The following is a 20,252-nucleotide window of genomic DNA, read 5'->3' on the forward strand; positions in this document are numbered from 1 at the left end:
CTGCACCTCTCTGAGCAGAGCCTGGTGAGCTCACGGCGCTCCACAGCAGGGCTGGGATGGCAGCACAGCAAGGGATGAGCTGGGCGCCTATTAGGGGGCGGAAAGTTCCCCTGAGGGATCTGAGATGTGCAGTGATTGTTGTCCTGATCGCCCCCAGCTGCTGCAGGAAAGACAGATAAGGAAGTTATCCCCAGAGCTGGTGGGGAGGGTTTTTCTCCCTGATCTCACATGGTTCCCATATTAACACACACCCCCACATCGCAGCTGGGCCTGCAGCCTCGCAGTCTGCAAACAGAGCCAGGAGCAGGCGAGTTCCTCAAAGCCAGCAGAAGAGTCTCACCATGCTCCCTTGCATCTGGAAGTCTCTTCCTGAAACCCTGAAAGGTGGTTACTCAGTTTCCCAAAAGCCTCTTGTTTGAAGCTTGATGGGTTTTTTGAGAAGCTGTCTACTGAAGATAGTACTTCTGCCTGGAGCTTGTTTTAATAGGCATTTAATGCATCCTCATGCCTTTATTTGCCAGACATCCGTCGGGGAATGTTCCTTCCTCCACCCTGAGAGCTCTAGGAGGTTTTGTGCTGTCTTCTTGTTTTATTATTTATTTTTTTTTCTCACTTTATTTTCCTGTCTTTTCCCCACCAGGGTGAGCCTGGGACTCCAGGAGAAAAGGTACTCTGTAGGCATCACTCTGTTTTGTTTGTGATTTTTGTCATGTGGTGTTATTTCCCACCTCCCCTGAGGGAGCTGAGGGACAGCCCTGCACTTCCCAGTGCCCAAACCCAGGTCGCAATGACACCTGCCCCCATGAGCAAGGGCAATAGTGAATGGCAGTAACATGCAGCGATGCCAAGTGAGAGAGAGACTACTGCAAACAGATTCCCTCCCTCCTGCTGGTGCCTGTGGCTTGGGGAGCACCCTCCTGCTGCCTGCTGGCCCTACCCCACAAAACACACACACCACACTTATCTCAGCGAGCTCCTTGTCCCCAGACCCCCTCTGTGCCCACAGAGCCATTTGGCTCTGCCCTGCGGTGCCTCTGTTCGTGCCCAGCCTCCCTGTCTCAGCGTGGTGTGACCTGCTTTGGGTTCCTGCGGCGGGCAGGGTACAAAAATACCCCGTCCCTCTCCATCACCAATGGCGGGGTTGTGTTACAGCCACCTAACAGCCCTTCTCTGTCTCTTTTCTTCCCCACGAAGGGACAGCCCGGAGTCCCAGGGAGGATGGGCCCCCCAGGTTTGCCAGGGAAAAGGGGGCAGCGGGTAGGACACCGCGTGTTTGGCCTTGGTGTGCTGTGTTCCCTGAGAGCGGGACTGGCAGGAGCCTGCTTGGCCTTGCGTTGTGCTTGCGGGGCATCGTGTGTCCTCCTCTGGCTCTTGCCCCGCTGGTGAAGTGCGTTTGCGTGTTCTCGCTGGCAGCAGGCAGGGCAGCGTGAGGGGCCCGGGGCGTGGGTTTGTCCCGGGAACAGCTGAGGACAGTTCTGCACCTCTTGGCTCCAGAAATAACGCCAGGGTTCAGTAAGCTGACCTCCCTCCTCAGGAAAGCTGCCTCCTCACACCGGTGTTCAGGTGGCACAAAGCTTTCGGTAGGGCCCTTGTAGCCCTTACAGGGACAGGATTTGGGATGATTAAATTCTGATATCCTTACCAAAACTCTCAAGCCCAAACTTTTTTCTTTGGGCATGAAGTCCTGCCCAAAAGAGGTTTTTATTCTTTCCAGGGAGAGAATTATTCATGGATGCATGCTCTGCTATGGGAGAAACGCTGGTGGGGGCCTTCCAGGTGGTGGCAGGCTGAAATACCTTAGAGAAAGGGGTCACTGCACTCCTGAATTGCCTAAAAATGATTACTGCTTGTTAATTATTTTCCACGGAGCCGCCAGTGCATGTCTGTTCTTGGAGCATTGATGCAAGCCCCCTGCATGCCAGATGTGTGCCCTTGAGCTCTGAGGAGCAGCACCAGGGAACGCGGTGCTGCTCTGGAGAGAGCGAGGCACCTGCTAGCAAAGGGGGTTTCAATTGTTCTTTGTAATCTGCACAAATTGTTAGTCTTGGAGACGTGAGGATTGCAGGTAAGGACACACCTTGTTCTGGTGATGCACTTGAAATGTCTTTGTGGCATCAAAACCCCTCCAATATCACACTGCCCTGACAAAAGGCAGAGCCCCAGGCAGCACGCAGTAGCTGGAAACCGTGGGCTGGGTGGGATAGGATTAACAGAACCTAATTTCAACGTCAAGACCACTGGCTGAACCCCAGGCATCCGTGGATGATCCAAATGCTGTGGTGAACTAAGCAAAGTCACTTCACCAAGCGAAGGCTGGGTGCTGGCTGCCCTCTCTACTCACTGCCCTGTGCCATCCCCCATCCTGCAGGGTGCCTTGAGCGGGCTGTGCTCTCGGGCATCCCCTCGGGGGCCTCAACCCACTCCTGCCCTTTCCCAAACTCCTGTTTTCGCTGCTTTCCACCACCACCGTGTGTCGCAGAGCTTGGCTGCTAACCGAGCTGCTGCGCTGCTGTTATTTCGGCGTGATGAGGCTGGGGTGTGGAGGTGGGGGCAGGAGCCACCCCGGGAGAGGTGTAGGATCGCTGGCTGGGATCCCTGCCAGGGCAGTGCGGTTCGTGGTGGGGTGAAAACTGGGAAATCAGTGGGCAGCTCCTGCGGGAAGAGCTGAGCTCCTGCACCCCAAATAGGATAAGGCACCCCGGGCAGCAGCTTCGCTAATTATAAGGAGTGGGGAGAGCCTGTGCTGGAGGACTGTCAGGAGGAAGGGTTTAGCAGACCAGAGCATTACGGGTGGGAGGGTCTGGATCCCCTGCCCACTCACCTGCCTTGGGAGAGAGATGGCAGTGATGTGCAGAGGTGGGCAAAGGGCAGGAGAAAACAATTCCCTGCCCGAGCAGGCAGTGCTGGCAGGTGCCTGGTCTGTGCCTAAAATGAGATCCCAGAGGGGAAGGGGAGCGGTTTGAGAGCAGGAGCAGCTTCTCCTTTGGCTGCTCCTCCTGCACAGGCTGCAGTCAGCCCCTGGCTGTGTTTCCTCAACAGGGGGAGAAGGGACGAGCTGGTGACCCTGGGCTTCCCGGACTCCCCGGCCTGAAGGTTTGTATTGTCTGTGATTTGGGGCCATCACACCTCCCAAGCCAGGCCCTAGGCACTTGCCCTTTGGGAAAGGGGACCATGCACTGAATGGCAGTGGCCACTGCAGGAGAGGATGAGGATTTAACAACTCCTCTTACAGCTCTTGTACCTGCTCTGAAAGGCTGTCTGCCTGAGAACTGCAGATCCAGAGGGAGATGTACCCAAAAAAAGCCATTGTCAAGTGGTTTTATCAGCTCGGTTTCAACAGTGGGGAAAAAACAACCCACAGTGGGGTCAAGCTGGAGGCGTGGGGGTGAGGAATGAGCCGAAGGGGTGAGCGCTGGGTGAAGCCCTGGCAGGGCTCGGAGCTGGAGCAATATTGGCCTGGTTCGTGGCCACCCAGGGGTGTCCCTGGGCTAGCGGGAGGCCAGCTGAGGGCGGGGGGACAGTGACAAAATTCATCCTGGGCCCTGAGTCTCTAAGCCAGCGGCTTGCCAGGTGAAATTGCAGAGTTGGAGCGAGACGTGGTCTGTTTTTCCTTGCACACAGGGCGAGAAGGGGAATAGCGAGAATGCCTTGGCAGGAGGGAAAGGGGAACCCGGCCCCCCAGGTCTGCCTGGGCCCCCTGGACCAAAGGTGAGTGCTTTTCCTTGCATGGGGAGTTTGTTGTGAGGGGTTGTGCCCAGCACGAGGCGTGGGGGAAGTCTGCACTCATCTGTCCCCATTTCTGCTTACACACTGAAGGGATATCAGCTACTGCAGAGTGTTTTAGTTGTTCAAGCTACGGTTAGTGGCTGGTGTGGGCCTTCCTCCTGGAAATGCAGGAGCTGCACCACCCGCCCCATGCAGAACGATCCCTTTCCTTTCTGTCCCTCCCAGGGAGAAGCTGGTCACGTTGGCGCCGCAGGACCGCAGGGGGAAAAGGTACGGAGGGCTCGCGTGCAACCCAGCTCTTGGGACCCGGCCTGGTCCCGCAGAGGCAGCTCTTCCAGCAGCAGCCTGTGCTGGAGCACGCTGAACCTCATGGTGCCAGAGAGCCCGTCAGGCTGGTCTGGGGGAGCGCTTCCTACGGAGAAAACCTACAAGCTTTGAGGTCACTGAGGTGTTGCAGGCATGTGCAGGGTCTTCTAGCCCAACCTAGGCTGTCAGAGAGGACCAGCGGAGATAAGAGGTTCCTGGAGCTGAAGCAGCCGAGGTGACGGGCACTGCTGACAGCACGTTCTTGTTACAGGGGGAGCCTGGCGCACCGGGAGAGCAGGGACCCATGGGCCCACGGGTAGGTGTCCTTCACTAACACCTCTAAAGGGTTTTGGCCCTTCACAGGGGTCTAAGCACCGATGGTCTAGGTTGGGCCTCTGCTTTCTTGATGTTCTCACCATCTGTTGAAGTGCTTACAGGTGGTCAAGGGTTAAGTTTGACGCAGGCCACTTCTCCATACCCTTATCAGAAGGTGCTGCTACTTTGGGGGGGGGGAAATAGACTTCTGAGCCACCTCATGCTCAGCTCATCTGCAAGAAGTGTGTCTGGGCACCCCCGGCTGAATTCTGGCACTCGGACACCCTGCTGCTGCCATTTGCTGACATGCCAAGTCTGGCAATAGAGGACAATTCCTGGATTCTGGCCTCAACTTCACCGTTTGCCAGACCCTGACTGTTGCCTGATAGTCTGAGGGACACCTGGGTACAGTTCTGTAGTGTTTCCTCTCTAAAACATGCTTTTGAGCTCAGTTCAACAAACGGAAAACCAGAACCTTGTGAAACTGCCCCCTCTCTGCCACCTCCTTGTTTTAGGGTGAGCCGCAGCTCTCAGGCTGCACCGTGGGAAGGACGATCCCTAAACCCTGACTAAAGGTCTGGTATTTTGCAGGGCCCCAAAGGAGAGCCCGGGAAGGATGAAATGATGGACTACGATGGCAACATCAGTGAAGCTCTCCAGGTGAGCCACTGCCTGGCTGCCCATGAGGTAGCTGTTGGGTGCCTTACTGTTTCCCAGGGGATGCAGAAAACCCAGAGCAGCAAAGGAATTACTTGGTTATTCTGTAGCTCCCTTTGAGCTCACTGCGTGCTGTGTTTCAGTAAATATTTTTGTACCTTGTTTAGGAGGTGCGTTAGCACGGGTGGGCACAAAGGCCATGTGAAGCCCCTCAAGAGGGGCCTGTGACTTGGGGTACACTGGTGAAAGCTCTGCAAAGCCTCCCAGAGCTGTGCGCTGCTGGTTGGCCTGGGTTCTGCTTGGAAGAAAGAGATGGGGGAGGAATTGCTGAATAACAGCTCTATGGGATTCAGAGATGAGTTTTGGCTTCATTCTATAAGGTCCTTACTCATCTGGGCTGGTGTTACATTAATAGAGAACAAACCCAGCCTGGGAAGAGTCTCTGTTTTCACATGACTGTTACTGTTTCTTCACTTTTTTTCCTAGGAAATACGAACTTTGGCCTTGATGGTGAGTTCCTGGCTTCACTGTGTGGTTTTAAGCATGTGGCCATATGTTCATCCTAAGCAGATAGCCTGATGGGTTTTGTGCAACTGAAGGTTTTTTGGCCTTTGCTGTTGGGGCAGTGTTGACAGCTGAGGGAAGAGCTCACCTTGCCTTCTGATCTTAGCACTTGAATTACAATCAGGCCCTTGATTTCTCTGATTTAAGAGGTAATGTAATGCAGGAGGGGCAGGGAAGAGCAAGGGGAGGCTGACCCAAGTGGAAAAAAAGAGACCTTGGGCGATTTGCAATAGAGATCACTGGCAGTCCATGGTGGGCACTTTGTGGTGGGTGGGGAGGACATCATTTCACCACTGGCAAGTGTGATTTGACATGAGTCCCATCCAGATCTAATTGTTTAAAGCAGGGGTGGGGGGAGCTGGATTTTTAAAATACAGAACAACAACAGGGCAGAGCAAAATGGGTGGGAGCTTCACAACTTGCTAGGCTAAGCTGCTGCCTAGTGGCTAAGCTGCTTGCTTTAAAGTTGTAATTGCCAAAGCTGGTCATAAAATCTGCTCATAAATATTAGGATCTAAGAAGTGTCATGTCTCCTATGATCTCTAGTCTAAAAAGACATTTTTGTAGATAGGAAGGGAAAACCTTGCTAGGTTCTTCTCAGTTTTAAGAGGGAATAGCTGTTGTAACTTTTCTTCCATGTGAAAGTAGAGCAACGAATACTTATCTACAACTTGCTTTGGATTTAGCCTGTTGCTAACTCAGGGCCTGCCATTGCTTAGCTTCCCAAGCAAATACAATTCTAGGAGTCCCCAGGAAAATTCCCCTGTAAACTCAGAGGAGCAGGGTACAAGACACAAAAACAAAAACCCTGATGATATTTTGGAAACTGTTTTTTCTTTGTCTAGGGACCACCAGGGCTTCCGGGTGTGGCTGGACCTCCAGGGCCACCAGGACAGAAGGTATTTGCTCAGCCCTTGTGGAGCTGAGGGAAACACGGGAGCGGGCTGGGCAGAATTCACACACATCCCTCCCCTGTGCTCCTCTTCTTCCTATCGGCACTATCAGGATGCATCTGGTCAGGCTCTACCACACCTCATGCATGAAATCCTGAATCCCTTTTCTCCCACCAAGGCCTTATCTCAAAGATGAGGGACCCTTGCTGCTCTGCTCCCCTTTAAGAAGCAGCTTATGGGAACTGCTCTCTGCAGGGATTGTGTTGGCTGGAGACTTACAGTTCTGGGGCCGTGAACTGTCATTCTGGGTAAACAAGGCTGGGGAAATTCTTAGAACTCACATGATGTACTGTTTCACCAGGGTTTTCCATGCTTTTTCTGTAACTATTAGTTTTCAAAGTCAGAGTCCCTGCTGACTGCCTCTGTAATGCCCATCCTTCATCATCCCAATGCCACACAAGTTGTCAGAGTCCTTGCTTCCAAACTGCCAGAGTAACAATCTTGTGTTTCAGGGTGAAATTGGCTTGCCGGGTCCTCCAGGCCACGATGGAGAAAAGGTAAGACAAGGTGCCTCTGTGATTGCTCTTCCCTTCAGTGGCCTTAAATTGGGCTAGTTTGCTCCATCTTGCTGCTGCTGATGCACAGTTACTTTTCCCCTGGGAGGTGGTAGGGGGAAATGATCTGGCTCCACAGAAGTGTGTGTCAGTGGCTTATCAAAGTACTGACTTCTAAGGAAGAGTTGGGATGGCGAGGCAAATCTATTTATTTTTCCTTCCCCTTCAAATTGCATTAGTGTTGAGTGAATGAGCAATGAGAGAGGCTCTGGGCTCGGGAGTCTAACTTTTATCTACGCTCACTCGTTGCTGTGTGGGTTTCTTTTAGGGACCACGGGGCAAGCCAGGAGAAATGGGTCCCCCTGGCCCTCATGGGCTGCCAGGAAAGGACGGACCTCCTGGGATAAAGGGAGAGCCCGGCCACGCTGGGGCTGCAGGGCAGAAGGGGGATAAAGGAGAGCCAGGACAAGCCGGCTCACCGGTAAGTAAATCGGAGCCTCTCAGTGCTGCTCTGTCCTTGTGGCCCTCCAGGTTATGGGGTTTCTTGGATGTCTCAGAGCCCCTAAGGAACTGGGGCAGTGCCCAGTGTCCTGGCTTGAGCCTGTCACAACTTCTGCATCCCCAGCCCTAGCCAAGAGGGTTTTATGCAGTGACATCTTGCGTCTCTACAGGGTTACTGGGAAAAAAAACAAACAAAACCTCTTGCTCTCACAGCAGCTGGCTTTTGGAGTGTTTCTAGCATGGGCTGCCGCAAACTGCTTAACCGTGAGCAGAACCCGGAGGCAGGAAAGCAGCTCCCCATCCCTGCACTGGGGAACGGCACATCCCCAATGACAGGAGGGGGTTCAGGCACCTCGCTGTCTGTTTTCCATGCTGGTGCAGCCTTCCCTTTCCTCAGGTGTCTGAAGGCTGTCTAGGTTTTGCAGTGTGCTCTTGGAGCAACCGGAGCTTGTCCTGTCTCTGGTAATGTCTCTTATGCCTGCCTTAGTTCTTCAGAAAACTGCAAATCTTTCTTGATCCATAGGGTCTTGATGGCCCCACTGGAGAGAAAGGCGAACGAGGTGACCAAGGGATGCCAGGACCGTCAGGACTGCCGGGTCCCATTGGACTTCCAGGATTGACAGTAAGAGTGAACAGACAGGCTGAGCTTTCCTGCTTGGTGAAAACAGCGTAGAGAGGGACATTCCTCAAAGTGCAGAGTGTCTCAGGAGCCCCCGTCCCTTGGAGTGAGGTGTTCAGGTGGCAGCAAACATCTGCTGGGGCTCCAGCAGCAGGCGGGGAGCCAGCTGGGTGTCTCCTCTCTCGGGTGCCGTAGTGCTGCAGAGGTGTGAGGCTGCTGGGGAGAGGCAGGCAGTGTCCCGCTGCTCCCAGGGGCCTCGCTTTCTGTAGGCTGTCACCTCTGGGAGCAGGGGTGCTGGAGGGACACCAGAACTGTGTGTCACATCCCCACTCCGTTCCCAGCCCTCTTTGGGAGCTGCTTGGCATGTGGTGGCTTGCGGGTGGCTCCTGCTGGAGCGAGGCACCAGCGTGCAGCTCTTGTGACAGGGTCTGTTTTGTGCAGGGAGAGAAGGGTGAGCCTGGGGAGCGTGGAGACAAAGGAAACCCAGGAGAATCGGTAGGTCACCTCTCTTATTTTCTCTGAAATCTCTGCCAGCGGGGGAGGGATGATTTTTGGCTGCTGGAAACCAGCACATCCCCCCCCTCTTACGACATATCCTTCACGGAGGGACAGTCAGCTTCATCGTGTGGGGCTGAACTGCCAGCCCTCTTTAGCTCCTGCTGCCCTACTTCTTTGCACAAGAACAACCTAGCTCACGGCAAGCAATCGATAATGAATGCTTAGGGAAGAACAGGAGCCTACGAGAAGCATAACAATTATTTTCCTTGGCATTTGTGGCAAAGGGATTTTCTGAAAAATACCTGCCTGGATCTAGATGTTTTCAATAGATCTTGGGTTCACGAATTTGTCACTTCTCCCCTCAAAGCTCACTCTTAACTTCTGTAGCACCCTGCAGTGAGGAGCCCCACAGGCTATCAGTACTCTTGTGCGTGTAGGGCCAGCAACCTCCCTCCAGATATTTTGATATTTTAGCTGTAAATCTTGTGAATCCTTGCAGTAACAGTGGGACCGTAGTGGAAGTGGACCTTCTTCTGAAAAAGAATAAAAATAAAAATAAAAATCACTGCTTTCCTTCCACCTAAGTCTCTGCAGCTGCCACAATAACCCTCCCCAGCATCCTGCTGCTGCTTCTTGGCTGCTCTGTCCTGGATTGCTGCCACTTCCTAACACAGCCCTCGGGGGCAGCCCAGGTTTCCAAGCCTGGCAGAGCTCAGCTGCAGCCTGTGCCCTGCCCTCCCCACTGAGCAGTTCCCCTTCACCTGCTGCTGGGTTGACAGGGACTTCTCTTGTGTTGCTTTCTAGATGTCTGGCCCCCCTGGACCTCAAGGACCACCAGGACCTCCGGTAGGTTTTGAGTGATTCACCTGAGGAGTCCTGATTCATCAGGAGTGGGGATAGAGTGGGAAGTGGCTGGGGAGGCTTTTGGGTGGAGATAACTGCCAGAAACGCTGCAGCACTGAAGCAGGAACATGCTTAGCATCGTTTCCAAACCACCCCCAGGGCAGGTCAGAGCTGGGGAAGGGGCTGGGGAAGTAAAGGGAGAAGGTTACATTAGTCTGAGATGAAAGGGAAGACAGTAGTGAGACGGGATGGACAGGATTAAAGGGATCAACTGCAAAAATGGTCTTAATAGCAAGCCTGGCCTGCAGCCAGGTTGTTCTTGGCGAGAGCCTCCTCATTACCAGATGAGAACAGTACATGAAGTGCCCTCTACACAAATAAAGAGGCCTTTGGGCTAAGCATTTGTGCCCTCAGCATGTCAGAAAATGAAAGCTCTGTGCTGCACAGTGAACTGCAATACCTGGCTTTTAAGGCACACCCTTAAGCATTGCTCATCCCTTGTTTCTCGTCCCAAATACAGGGTGCTCAGGGCCTCCCGGGACCGAAGGTAAGGCTGTGAAACTTCAAATCCTGAAATTTGACTAGGGTTGTCTGGGGTGCAAGAACTCCCTTCAACAACCCCTTAGCTTTCAAAGCTATTTTTCTTCCGACTTGGTAAGAGAATAAAACCTCCTGTATGCTTTCTTGAAGAAAATGGATTAGCAGCATTCATTTTAGGATCCAGAAAACCAGTCGTGCTCTCCTGTTCTAGGGAAGAAGGCAGCCACTGGCCCTTGGAAATCTTCCCATGAGAGCATAGCTGAAATCTCTGTCTGAAGGGTAAAAGGTCCATACACCAGGACGGGCAGCCTGTCACACAATCCTAAGTAGCTGACCTCTAGCTTAAAATTAGCCAGGTTTTATACACTGTGACTTCTGCTGTAAACCCATTCAAGAACTTCACTCCTCCGGGTGATTTGAAGCTTTCTAATCTCCACCTAAATGTGTTCATGTTCAGTCTGCACCACCCGTTTACCCACATTAAACTAATGCACCTAGGTGAAAATATATATAATTGAGTGGAAATATTCAGTGAGATCTGCAGTTTTCCTGGCTCTCTCAGCAAAGGTTTGAAGATGTGCAAAACATCTTAATTCTGGCTAGGCTTAGCGTTTGGCTCGCTGTGCCATTTGGGCATTAGAGAGGAGGATACATTTATCCTGATTCATTTCTTCTCTGAATGTTGATTACAAATACAATTAATCTGCCTTCCTGGTCCGTAACTCGCTAGCTACTGCTATCAAGTGTCTGGGGAAACTTCCCTAAGACTTGGCACATGCCCCTCCTCGGGGGCTGGCTGCCAAATAATTGCAGGTGGCAGTCTTGCACAGCACAGGCTGGATTACAAACTGCTGCACCGATTTCCTCCCCAAACAGAGGATCTGTGTAGGCTAAACTAACAAGTGCAGTGAGATGTCCTGAGAGGGGAAGTTTTTGTTCCATCCCTGTAATTAGTAATTCACACGTTTAAACATGAAGCCATTTAAAACAATCACTTGACAACCCCTGCAAGAGCAGGGGGAATTACACAGAGGCAAGTTCAGGCCCCCTTTGACCATCTTCAGTTATCCTCTGGGCCTGATTCCCCTCTTACTGGCGCTGGTGTAGGACAGGTACTCGTGCAAGTCACTCGACTGATACTGGATTTCTTCAGGTTGGGCCAAGAATCAGGCTAAAGCCTTGTTCTTTGCCTCTCGCATCCTCTGCTCCTTCAGAACAGGAATGTTTGTTATGTAAGTGGTGTCGCGGTGGGTTTATTTTCTGCTCCATCCTTCTTCCTTTAGGGGGAAGCAGGGATTGATGGAATGAAAGGAGAGAAGGGTGCCCAGGGTGAAAAAGGAGACAGAGGGCCACTGGGATTACCCGTAAGTATCCAGGAAGCAAGCAGCACTTGCAGCAAGCCAAACTTGTTTCAGCCGTAAGAAGATCCCTCAATGGGAGATGTACGCAGGGATTTGATATGTAAAGTCAGAGAAAGATGATCTATAAATAACTGTGCCTTTGCTGCTTAAACTTACAAAGCTTCAGTTTCTGTACAGAATCTTAATCTCCTAAGGCCCGTTAAATGCATCACTGATCCTTTTAGCTCTTCCTGCTTGTGGCAGGTTTGGGCAAAACAGTAACTTTCCCATGCGTTGTTTGAAAGGGCTGTGGCTGGTCTCGCCCCCATCTCCCTGAAGCACAGAGATGTGCAGAAGTAATGAAGGAAACATCCTGCCAGCAGCCTGGCACCTGCGCCAGGCTTTGTGCAGACGGGCGGTGGTTCTGTGTGCATCCAGCCTTCGCCATCCAGTACCTTCCTGTCACCCCAGAAGCCTGCTGTTTCCTGCTTTGTGACCTCAGTAACACCAGGCTAGCACTAGTGCACTGCTTAGCTTGCAGGGAGGAATTTTGGCAGGATTATGAAGTTAAAAGAGCTTTAGATACAAACCTGAGGACTTTGCAAAGAAAAGCTCGCATCATATCTGCTAAAAAGCCTCCTCACCCGGTGCCTGAGACTCTCCTGAGTGCTGAGAATGAGTTACCAAGGGCTCAGTCCTTCTCAGCTGCTCTGCCAGCCCCCAGATCCTCTCAGGAAAAGCACTGATGGCCGAGCACACCATCTCCCCATGCTGAAAGTCCTGCACTACCAGGAGCGCATCCTGTGTGCTGTGTGGCTTTGCCTGCCTTTGTTTGATCACCCAGAGCTCTTGCCCCAACTTTGGCTGAGATGTGCGTGTCTTTGTTTGTAAAATGTTGTGCTCTTTCAGTTGTGCTTATAGCCGTTGCCTTCCAGCACCTGGATGCACTTCTTCTAACTCTAGGCACTCACATGAGCTCGTTGTGAGTGTATTTGCCACGGGCTCCTCGCAGAGCCAGTGGCAAGAAGGGGATGCTTTCAGAAGGCTCATATCCAAAGGACAGTGAAGCCATGAGAAATAAAAACCCAGTCCCCATTCTGCCCTGAGAAATAAACGTTCTGTGTACAAACAGGTGTTCCCTCAGCTCTGAGGGAAACAGGGCAGGGAAAGGAGGTCCTTGTGACAGTCTGAGGAGAAGATGCCCTGGGAATTACCCTGCAGAGCCCCACCAGAAACCAGGGCCCTGTGGCTTATTCCTGCATGTGGTCTTTTGACCTCTGCACAGATATTGCAGACCTCTTCAGAACCACCTCTCTCCATAAGCTTTTTCATCGCACGATCCAGAGTGTTTTCAGTCTGTCAAACTAAATGCAGGGGAAATATTTCAGGACCTGTTTGATGCTGCTTACTACCAAGATGCCACAAAAATCCCCCAGTTGGCTCTGCTGGCTTTTCATGTGAGACTTTGTGCTTGCCGTTGTGCCAGAATTTCAGTTGGTTTGTCTGCAGCAGTGGCTGACAGGCTGAGGACTTTGTCACGTGCAAGTGCAGGAAACTCACCGCTTGTGCTAGTTCTACCTCAGCTTGCTCACCTGGCCTTCGCCAGAGATACCACACTGGGCGAGATGGGCCTTGGGCAGAGCCACTGCAAGGCCTCTGAGCTCTGTCTGTGTTGTGCAAAGCCTGTGCAAGCTTCAGCTCCACTGTCACATCGTCCTCACCTGTCATAGAGCAGCTCCTTCCTCAGGGGTTTCCTTGGTGGCATGGCAAGAGGGAAATGAATGTATGTTCTTAGGGAGATATAGGATATATAGGTCAATATTACATGTACTCAGTGTTTGTTTTTGTTGGTTTGCTTGTAAGTACCATCACCTGTCCTTGAGACCTTTAGTTGTTGTTGATTGCAAGCATATGTTTGTCTCAAGTCACGGCTTCACTCACCTCTCCCCTCTCCTTTCCCCCCTCACCCTCCTCCTCTCTCCTCCTGCCTTGTTTTTGTGAACCCTCCCCGCCTGTTCAGGGTGCTTCAGGTTTGGACGGCAGGCCTGGGCCACCGGTGAGTTCCATTTCTCCTTTGCCCTACGTTCCTCCCCCCGTATCGTGACTTGTCTCGTCTTCCCCACCAGTCTTGTTTATGCCAGGAGTAACCTCGTTTTCTCCAAAGCAGGTTCTGGGGGCGCGGGGGGGTGTTCAAGCCTGGGAGGTGATTAAGACACGTGCTTGTTTCTCGATACCATGAGTCTGTCTGGGATCACAGCCTACCTCTTCCACTTCATCTCAGTAACCAGATGAATGAAACCTCTGCATGGCTCCATGGTGCTCGGTTCTCCTCTGCTTTCTTGCGAGGGGTCTCCACCCCTCCGCCCTGTTGTTCTCCATGGCAGCCTTGCTTGCAGCCTTTTCACAACAGCAGCTTTGCAGTTGTGCCTTTGCCATGATAACGCCTGTCTGCTTTATCTTGTGAGCAAAAGCTTTGGGCCGTGCCTTGTTTTCACACTGGGTGCTCAGGGAAGGAAATGTGAAGGATGTGAAGGAAATAAACTCCTTCTGGCTCAGCTTCTCAGCCTGCCAAACTTGGAACGAGATGAGTACCACTAACCTGGTTCTCATAAAGCACTCTGCCATTCCTGGGTAAAAACTGTTAAATATGGGCCAAATACATTTTTTATCCCACTTGGAAAATCATGCATCACCCACATACACTCCAATTGGCTATTTACAAAGTGATTTCTCCTCAGTGTAACTGGGGATAATCCCCTGCTCTGGAACTTCAGGACAGTTTCTGAGTTACAGCTTATCTGCTCACTCGTTCTGGAAAATTGTAGCTTGATTTTTGTACACATGCAGGTCAGTTCTCAGTATATTTCATGGCACTAAATTACCTTAAAATGATGCAAATATGCAGGCAATTAAGATCTTTGTGATGTAGATCCAAGGAGAGCCACTCTTTTTCACTGCATTGAAACCGTGCTGCATGAGCGGTGTCTCTACCTACGTCCTGCAGATCTTGGCTTGTCTGAAAAGCTCTTCTGATCCAGGAGTTGGACTCAGCTTGGAGGGGTTACTTTTGTGACTCTGCATTCTGATTCTTGCCAGTCTTAGAAGCGTAGGCAGTAGGGCTGGGTAAATAAATGCCTGACTGTGCAGTGTGGCTGGGGGCAGTGCTCACTGCAGAGGCGAAGGCTGTGCTTTGGCTGGCCTGGGAGAGCTGCAGCAGGCCCTACAGCAGGGAATGCTCCAAAGACGTGCCCAAAGACGAGCTGGCGGGGAAGAAGACCGGCCTGGCTCAACAGAGAATTGTGGCTTGATCTTAGGAGGAAAAAGAGGGTTTATAAGCTTTGGAAAAGTGGGCAGGCCACTAAGGAGGACTTTAAAGAAGTAGCGAGGCTGTGCAGGGACAAAATTAGGAAGGCCAAAGCTCATCTGGAGCTCAATCTGGCTACTGCCGTTAAAGATAACAAAAAACGTTTCTATAAATACATCAACACAAAAAGGAGGACTAAGGAGAATCTCCATCCTTTACTGGATGCGGGGGGAAACTTAGTTACAAGAGATGAGGAAAAGGCGGAGGTGCTCAATGCCTTCTTTACCTCAGTCTTTAGCGGCAATACCGGATGTTCTCTGGATACCCAGTACCCTGAGCTGGTGGAAGGGGATGGGGAGCAGGATGTGGCCCTCACTATCCATGAAGAACTGGTTGGTGACCTGCTACGGCACTTAGATGTGCACAAGTCGATGGGGCCAGATGGGATCCACCCAAGGGTACTGAGGGAACTGGCAGAGGAGCTGGCCAAGCCACTGTCCATCATTTATCAACAGTCCTGGCTATCGGGGGAGGTCCCAATCGACTGGCGGCTAGCAAACGTGACGCCCATCTACAAGAAGGGCCGGAGGGCAGACCCAGGAAACTACAGGCCTGTCAGTTTGACCTCAGTGCCAGGAAAGCTCATGGAGCAGATCCTCCTGAGAGTCATCATGCAGCACTTGAAGGGGAAGCAGGCGATCAGGCCCAGTCAGCATGGCTTTATGAAAGGCAGGTCATGCCTGACGAACCTGATCTCCTTCTATGACAGAGTGACGCGCTGGGTGGATGAGGGAAAGGCTGTGGATGTGGTCTACCTTGACTTCAGCAAGGCTTTTGACACCGTCTCCCACAGCATTCTCCTCAAGAAACTGGCTGCTCTTGGCTTGGACTGGCGCACGCTTCGTTGGGTTAGAAACTGGCTGGATAGCCGGGCCCAAAGAGTCGTGGTGAATGGAGCCAAGTCCAGTTGGAGGCCAGTCACTAGTGGCGTCCCCCAGGGCTCGGTGCTGGGGCCGGTCCTCTTTAATATCTTCATCGATGATCTGGACGAGGGCATCGAGTGCACCCTCAGTAAGTTCGCAGATGACACCAAGTTAGGTGCGTGTGTCGATCTGCTTGAGGGTAGGAAGGCTCTGCAGGAGGATCTGGATAGGCTGCACCGATGGGCTGAGGTCAACTGCATGAAGTTTAACAAGGCCAAGTGCCGGGTCCTGCACCTGGGGCGCAATAACCCCAAGCAGAGCTACAGGCTGGGAGAGGAATGGTTGGAAAGCTGCCAGGCAGAGAAGGACCTGGGAGCGATGGTGGACAGTCGGCTGAATATGAGCCAGCAGTGTGCTCAGGTGGCCAAGAAGGCCAACGGCATCCTGGCTTGTATTAGGAACAGCGTGACCAGCAGGGCTAGGGAGGTGATCGTCCCCCTGTACTCAGCTCTGGTGAGGCCGCACCTCGAGTACTGTGTTCAGTTTTGGGCCCCTCGCTACAAGAAGGACATGGAGGTGCTTGAGCGGGTGCAGAGAAGGGCGACGAAGCTGGTGAGGGGCCTGGAGAACAAGTCCTACGAGGAGCGGCTGAGGGAGCTGGGCTTGTTCAGCCTGGAGAAGAGGAGGCTCAGGGGTGACCTTATTGCTCTTTACAGATACCTTAAAGGAGGCTGTAGAGAGGTGGGAGTTGGCCTGTTCTCCCACGTGCCTGGTGACAGGACGAGGGGGAATGGGCTTAAGTTGAGGCAGGGGAGTTTTAGGTTAGATGTTAGGAAGAACTTCTTTACAGAAAGGGTTGTGAGGCATTGGAACAGGCTGCCCAGGGAAGTGGTGGAGTCACCATCCCTGGAAGTCTTCAAAAGACGTTTAGATGTAGAGCTTAGGGATATGGTTTAGTGGAGGGCTGTTAGCGTTAGGTTGGAGGTTGGACTCGATGACCTTGAGGTCTCTTCCAACCTAGAAAATTCTGTGATTCTGTAAAGCCCAGGAGGCTGGACAGGGCTGAAGGTGCCCGGATCCAGCATTGCCTCAACGGGAGTGTTTTGTTAGGACTGTTAGCTGCCTGCTCTGTTGCACCTGTTAAAGACCAGCTTGGGCTGGGTTCATTTCCCAAAGCCTGAACGAGCCTCAGCACTGCCTGCACGTAGGTTTGGTGTGCTAGTGGGAGTGGGCCCCTGTGCCAAAAGTGGAGCGAAAAAATGGGTTTTCCTGTCAGTGTGATCAAGAGCCCGATGGAGTAGCAGAAATGGCAAAAAAAGGAGCAGAGGGCTTGGGAATGCACGATACCACCACCCCTCCTGGTATGCATCTGCGTTCCTCTTTGCAGCATGGTGTCTTCCAGCTTGCATGACTGGCTGCCTACCACCAAGGAATGCAAGCTTTCACTTTTGTCCACCTCAGCTGACACTGGGAGGTTGGGGGGAAGGAAACCACACACACACTCACACACAAGTTGCTTACTGTACGTCGAAATAAATGGCCTTTATTCTGCTACGGCTTTCAGTATTGTCTGTGACAAACCGGAGAGAAAAATATTCCCTCGTGGTGCTAGTAGAAATGCCCCCTGTACAGATTGTCTAGGCATAGCTTCAAAATCAGAAGACAAGGCTCTGTAAGATGGTGCGGGTGTGATTGAGTGCAGTGGTTCCCCTGTTTGTCAGGCTGCATGTAACACCTTCAAACCCACCACCACCACCGCTGAAAGCTGTAGTGGCGCTCGATGCCTTCAGCCACTGGACTGCCCTTGCCAGCTGTGCTTCTTCCTAAAGGAGCAGCAGTGGCTCCTGGCTTTAACGGAGCCCTGGAATGAAAGAGGCCAGATCTGATGTGTTTCCCTTCCTCCAACTACAGGGCACTCCAGGACCAATGGGGGTTTCGGGACCAGCAGGACCAAAAGGAGAAAGGGTGAGTTTGGTTCAAAACTGACCAATGCTCTGTAGCTCCTCTGCAGACACAACAGTTCCTTAAAATGGAGAAGCTCTAGGTCTTTCTAGCAGCTGAAACTTCTGTCTTTGGGCATATAGGACCCTCAACTTGGTCTCTGATTTCTAAGCATTTTATTCTTGGGGTTTTAGGTACTTTAAATTGTAACCTTTCTATTTCTTCTATAGTGTTTCTGTAGTCATTGTTGTGCTGCCTGGTCATACCAAATAGGAGCGTTAACAACTTCTACTCTTTTGTCTCTATTTCAGGGCAGTAAAGGAGATCCTGGTGTTGTAGGACCAATGGGACCAGCAGGACTTCCCGTAAGTGTGAGAGCAGTAGGAATGTGTTATCTACAAGCCCCTACTTCCTTGTTGTGGCTGATATTTTAAGGTGCTGCTGTAATGTAATATTTCCAATTTCAGCTAGGTTAGGTGTTAAAGAACCAAAATTATGAGCTCAAATACCCCATGGGAGCAACAGGCAGAGCTGGGTAGTTTCAGAGCAGTTATTCAGAATGAGATAAATGAAGCTGGAGGGAACTCTAAATTCTCTGTTGCCCTCAAAGTACGAAAAGAAGCTGTGTGGGACTCGCAGGAGTTGTAACTTACTCCAAAATACTGCTTTTGAGCATGGTGTACCTTTCCACGTTGGGTATCTGCGTTTTCATCACAGTGACAAAAGTTGCCTTGAGTGAGGTTAGTTCCATTGTTTGGGTTTACTTTTGCAAAATGCAGCATAGGTCATCAGGGAACTGCTTCATTGTTTATTAAAAGAGAAAGAAGGAAAAAAAAAGAAAAAAGAACAAAAGAAGGTTGTGGTTGTGTACTTTTGTTTTCCTCTTCAGAAACTGAGTTCTTTCAGCAAGTCTGGTTTCTATGTGAAAAATTCTTAGAGTAGAAGCAGTGCTGTGTTAGCCTGGATGGTCTCCTGGAGGTGAGGAGAAGGTTGTCTACAGGAAATGTTAATTTTTACCACACAGTAATGGATAGTGATGGAAACAAACTCTTGGGCATGTGTTCTGTTTGAGGAGGTATCCAGTGGGACCTGTCTGTGTGTGAAATATTTCTATTTTTGCATTGATGTGTTTCAGGGTTTACAAGGTCTGCCTGGTGACAAAGGAATCCGGGTAAGTTACCAAGCAAGTCTTGGTCTTTGCACAGTGGGGGACTGGTTGCTGCCTGAGCCACTTAGAGACAGCTGGCATGAGATTCTGTTTGCTAACCCCTTGTGTGAATGATTCACAAACCTGTATTTTTGAAGGTGATACCCGTAGTTTGTGTCATCATCTAGAACATCACAGCATGTCCCTCTGAAAGATACAGGAGGAATTTTCTAACGTGTTCTTTGTTGTCATAGCTCTGTTCTCACTGAAGTATGGCTTCACGTGTGGTGGAGTTAGGCCAACAAGGCTTGCTTTAGGAAATCCTGCTTATCTGCTTGGTAGTGCGTCCAGGGATTTCCAGGAGAGTTAACTGAGATGCAGTCAGCAGATCTTATCACGTTACTTTCACATTCCCCCTGAAGCATGAAAAAAGTTGACCTCTAGCTAAGGGTTCTCCAGAGAATCTGGGAGATGGAAATTTGGAGAAGATAAATTAAATTTGCATACTTTAAAGAGTCAGACATGAAGCCTCCTCAGGCTTTGTCCTGACTGGATGTGATAAAGAGCTGGATCAAAATGTGAATGGTGGCTGCTCCTCTGTCTCACCACCTACGTTAAATAAAAAAAATAAAAAGATAAATATTACTAAAAAGTGTGCACTGAACACTCCTTGCCTTTCACTGGCATTCCAATCATTGGATTTTTAACAACATAAGGAACTTCTTGCTTGTTAAGTCTCTGAATCTTGTTGATTAAAAACAGTTAAAAGACCAACAGTTGAATATAATTTATAGTTAGAAATATAAATGACTTCTGGATTATGGTTTTAAGACTACAGTTGTGTAAATATGTCAAACAGCTTAACAAAGTAAACATGTATGTCTTATGCATGTGCTCACACATACATTCTCTTGATAAGACTCTGGTATCACCTAAATTTATCCGAAAATGTAAAGATTTACAGTGCATGTGCCCGTGCAGTGATTCCATTATATGATTTTGCTTTTTATACATAATGAGTGTTCTCTGGTTTTATCTGCAATGTATTTCTGACCTTGCTCTGCACAGAACGAGCAGTTTTGGAGTGCAGTAGCCAACTGGCATCTTAAACTAGAGCAGAAAGGTCCAAATTTCCTGGGAGCTCCGAAGTCCTCCCCTTTTTTAATCATTCCATTTCTGGCTTTGCTTCTTAACTTCCTCCTTGGTGAGATGTGTTGTGTTTTGTTTGTGTGGCTTTCTAAACAGAAAATGACAATTCCTAGACTTCTTCAGTTGGCTTTTAAACTGGGTGTGTTACTTAAAAGAAGGGTCTTCCATTGGCTGCAGTGTGCCAATAGGACTTCCCTAAGCTCTCAGAAAAGCAAATGAAAACTGGAAACACCTCCTTGTAGGATGGGTTGGAAAGCAGCACGAGGGGGAAGACTCGCTGGCCCCTTGAAGCGTGTTTTGCCTCACTGCAACCAACATTTTGAAATGAAAATGTGAGGAAGCCGAGCCTGTAAATGGGCAACTGCAATGCCTTTTCAGGGGGGATCCTAGAAAATACCTCTTTTCCCACCATATATTCGTACCAGGGCTTCT

General features: G+C 50.8%; 1 protein-coding gene across 2 annotated transcripts in view; it reads left to right on the plus strand.

Moving 5' to 3' along the window:
* The window catches only part of COL13A1 (collagen type XIII alpha 1 chain), a 93,293-nt gene that overhangs the window by 58,961 nt on the left and 14,080 nt on the right, over window positions 1–20,252 (plus strand). For both annotated transcript variants that reach the window (XM_084525064.1, XM_084525065.1), the window contains 20 exons: window positions 641–667; window positions 1,195–1,257; window positions 3,040–3,093; window positions 3,622–3,708; window positions 3,952–3,996; window positions 4,304–4,348; window positions 4,939–5,007; window positions 5,491–5,514; window positions 6,414–6,467; window positions 6,974–7,018; window positions 7,344–7,496; window positions 8,040–8,138; window positions 8,577–8,630; window positions 9,438–9,479; window positions 9,997–10,023; window positions 11,300–11,380; window positions 13,377–13,412; window positions 17,495–17,548; window positions 17,836–17,889; window positions 18,660–18,695. In XM_084525064.1, coding sequence (XP_084381190.1) covers window positions 641–667; window positions 1,195–1,257; window positions 3,040–3,093; window positions 3,622–3,708; window positions 3,952–3,996; window positions 4,304–4,348; window positions 4,939–5,007; window positions 5,491–5,514; window positions 6,414–6,467; window positions 6,974–7,018; window positions 7,344–7,496; window positions 8,040–8,138; window positions 8,577–8,630; window positions 9,438–9,479; window positions 9,997–10,023; window positions 11,300–11,380; window positions 13,377–13,412; window positions 17,495–17,548; window positions 17,836–17,889; window positions 18,660–18,695 — 1,149 coding nt within the window. The remainder of the gene's footprint in view (window positions 1–640; window positions 668–1,194; window positions 1,258–3,039; window positions 3,094–3,621; window positions 3,709–3,951; window positions 3,997–4,303; window positions 4,349–4,938; window positions 5,008–5,490; window positions 5,515–6,413; window positions 6,468–6,973; window positions 7,019–7,343; window positions 7,497–8,039; window positions 8,139–8,576; window positions 8,631–9,437; window positions 9,480–9,996; window positions 10,024–11,299; window positions 11,381–13,376; window positions 13,413–17,494; window positions 17,549–17,835; window positions 17,890–18,659; window positions 18,696–20,252) is intronic.

This window comes from Aythya ferina, assembly GCF_964211825.1.
Source record: "Aythya ferina genome assembly, chromosome: 7".
Classification (NCBI taxonomy): Eukaryota; Metazoa; Chordata; class Aves; order Anseriformes; family Anatidae; genus Aythya; species Aythya ferina.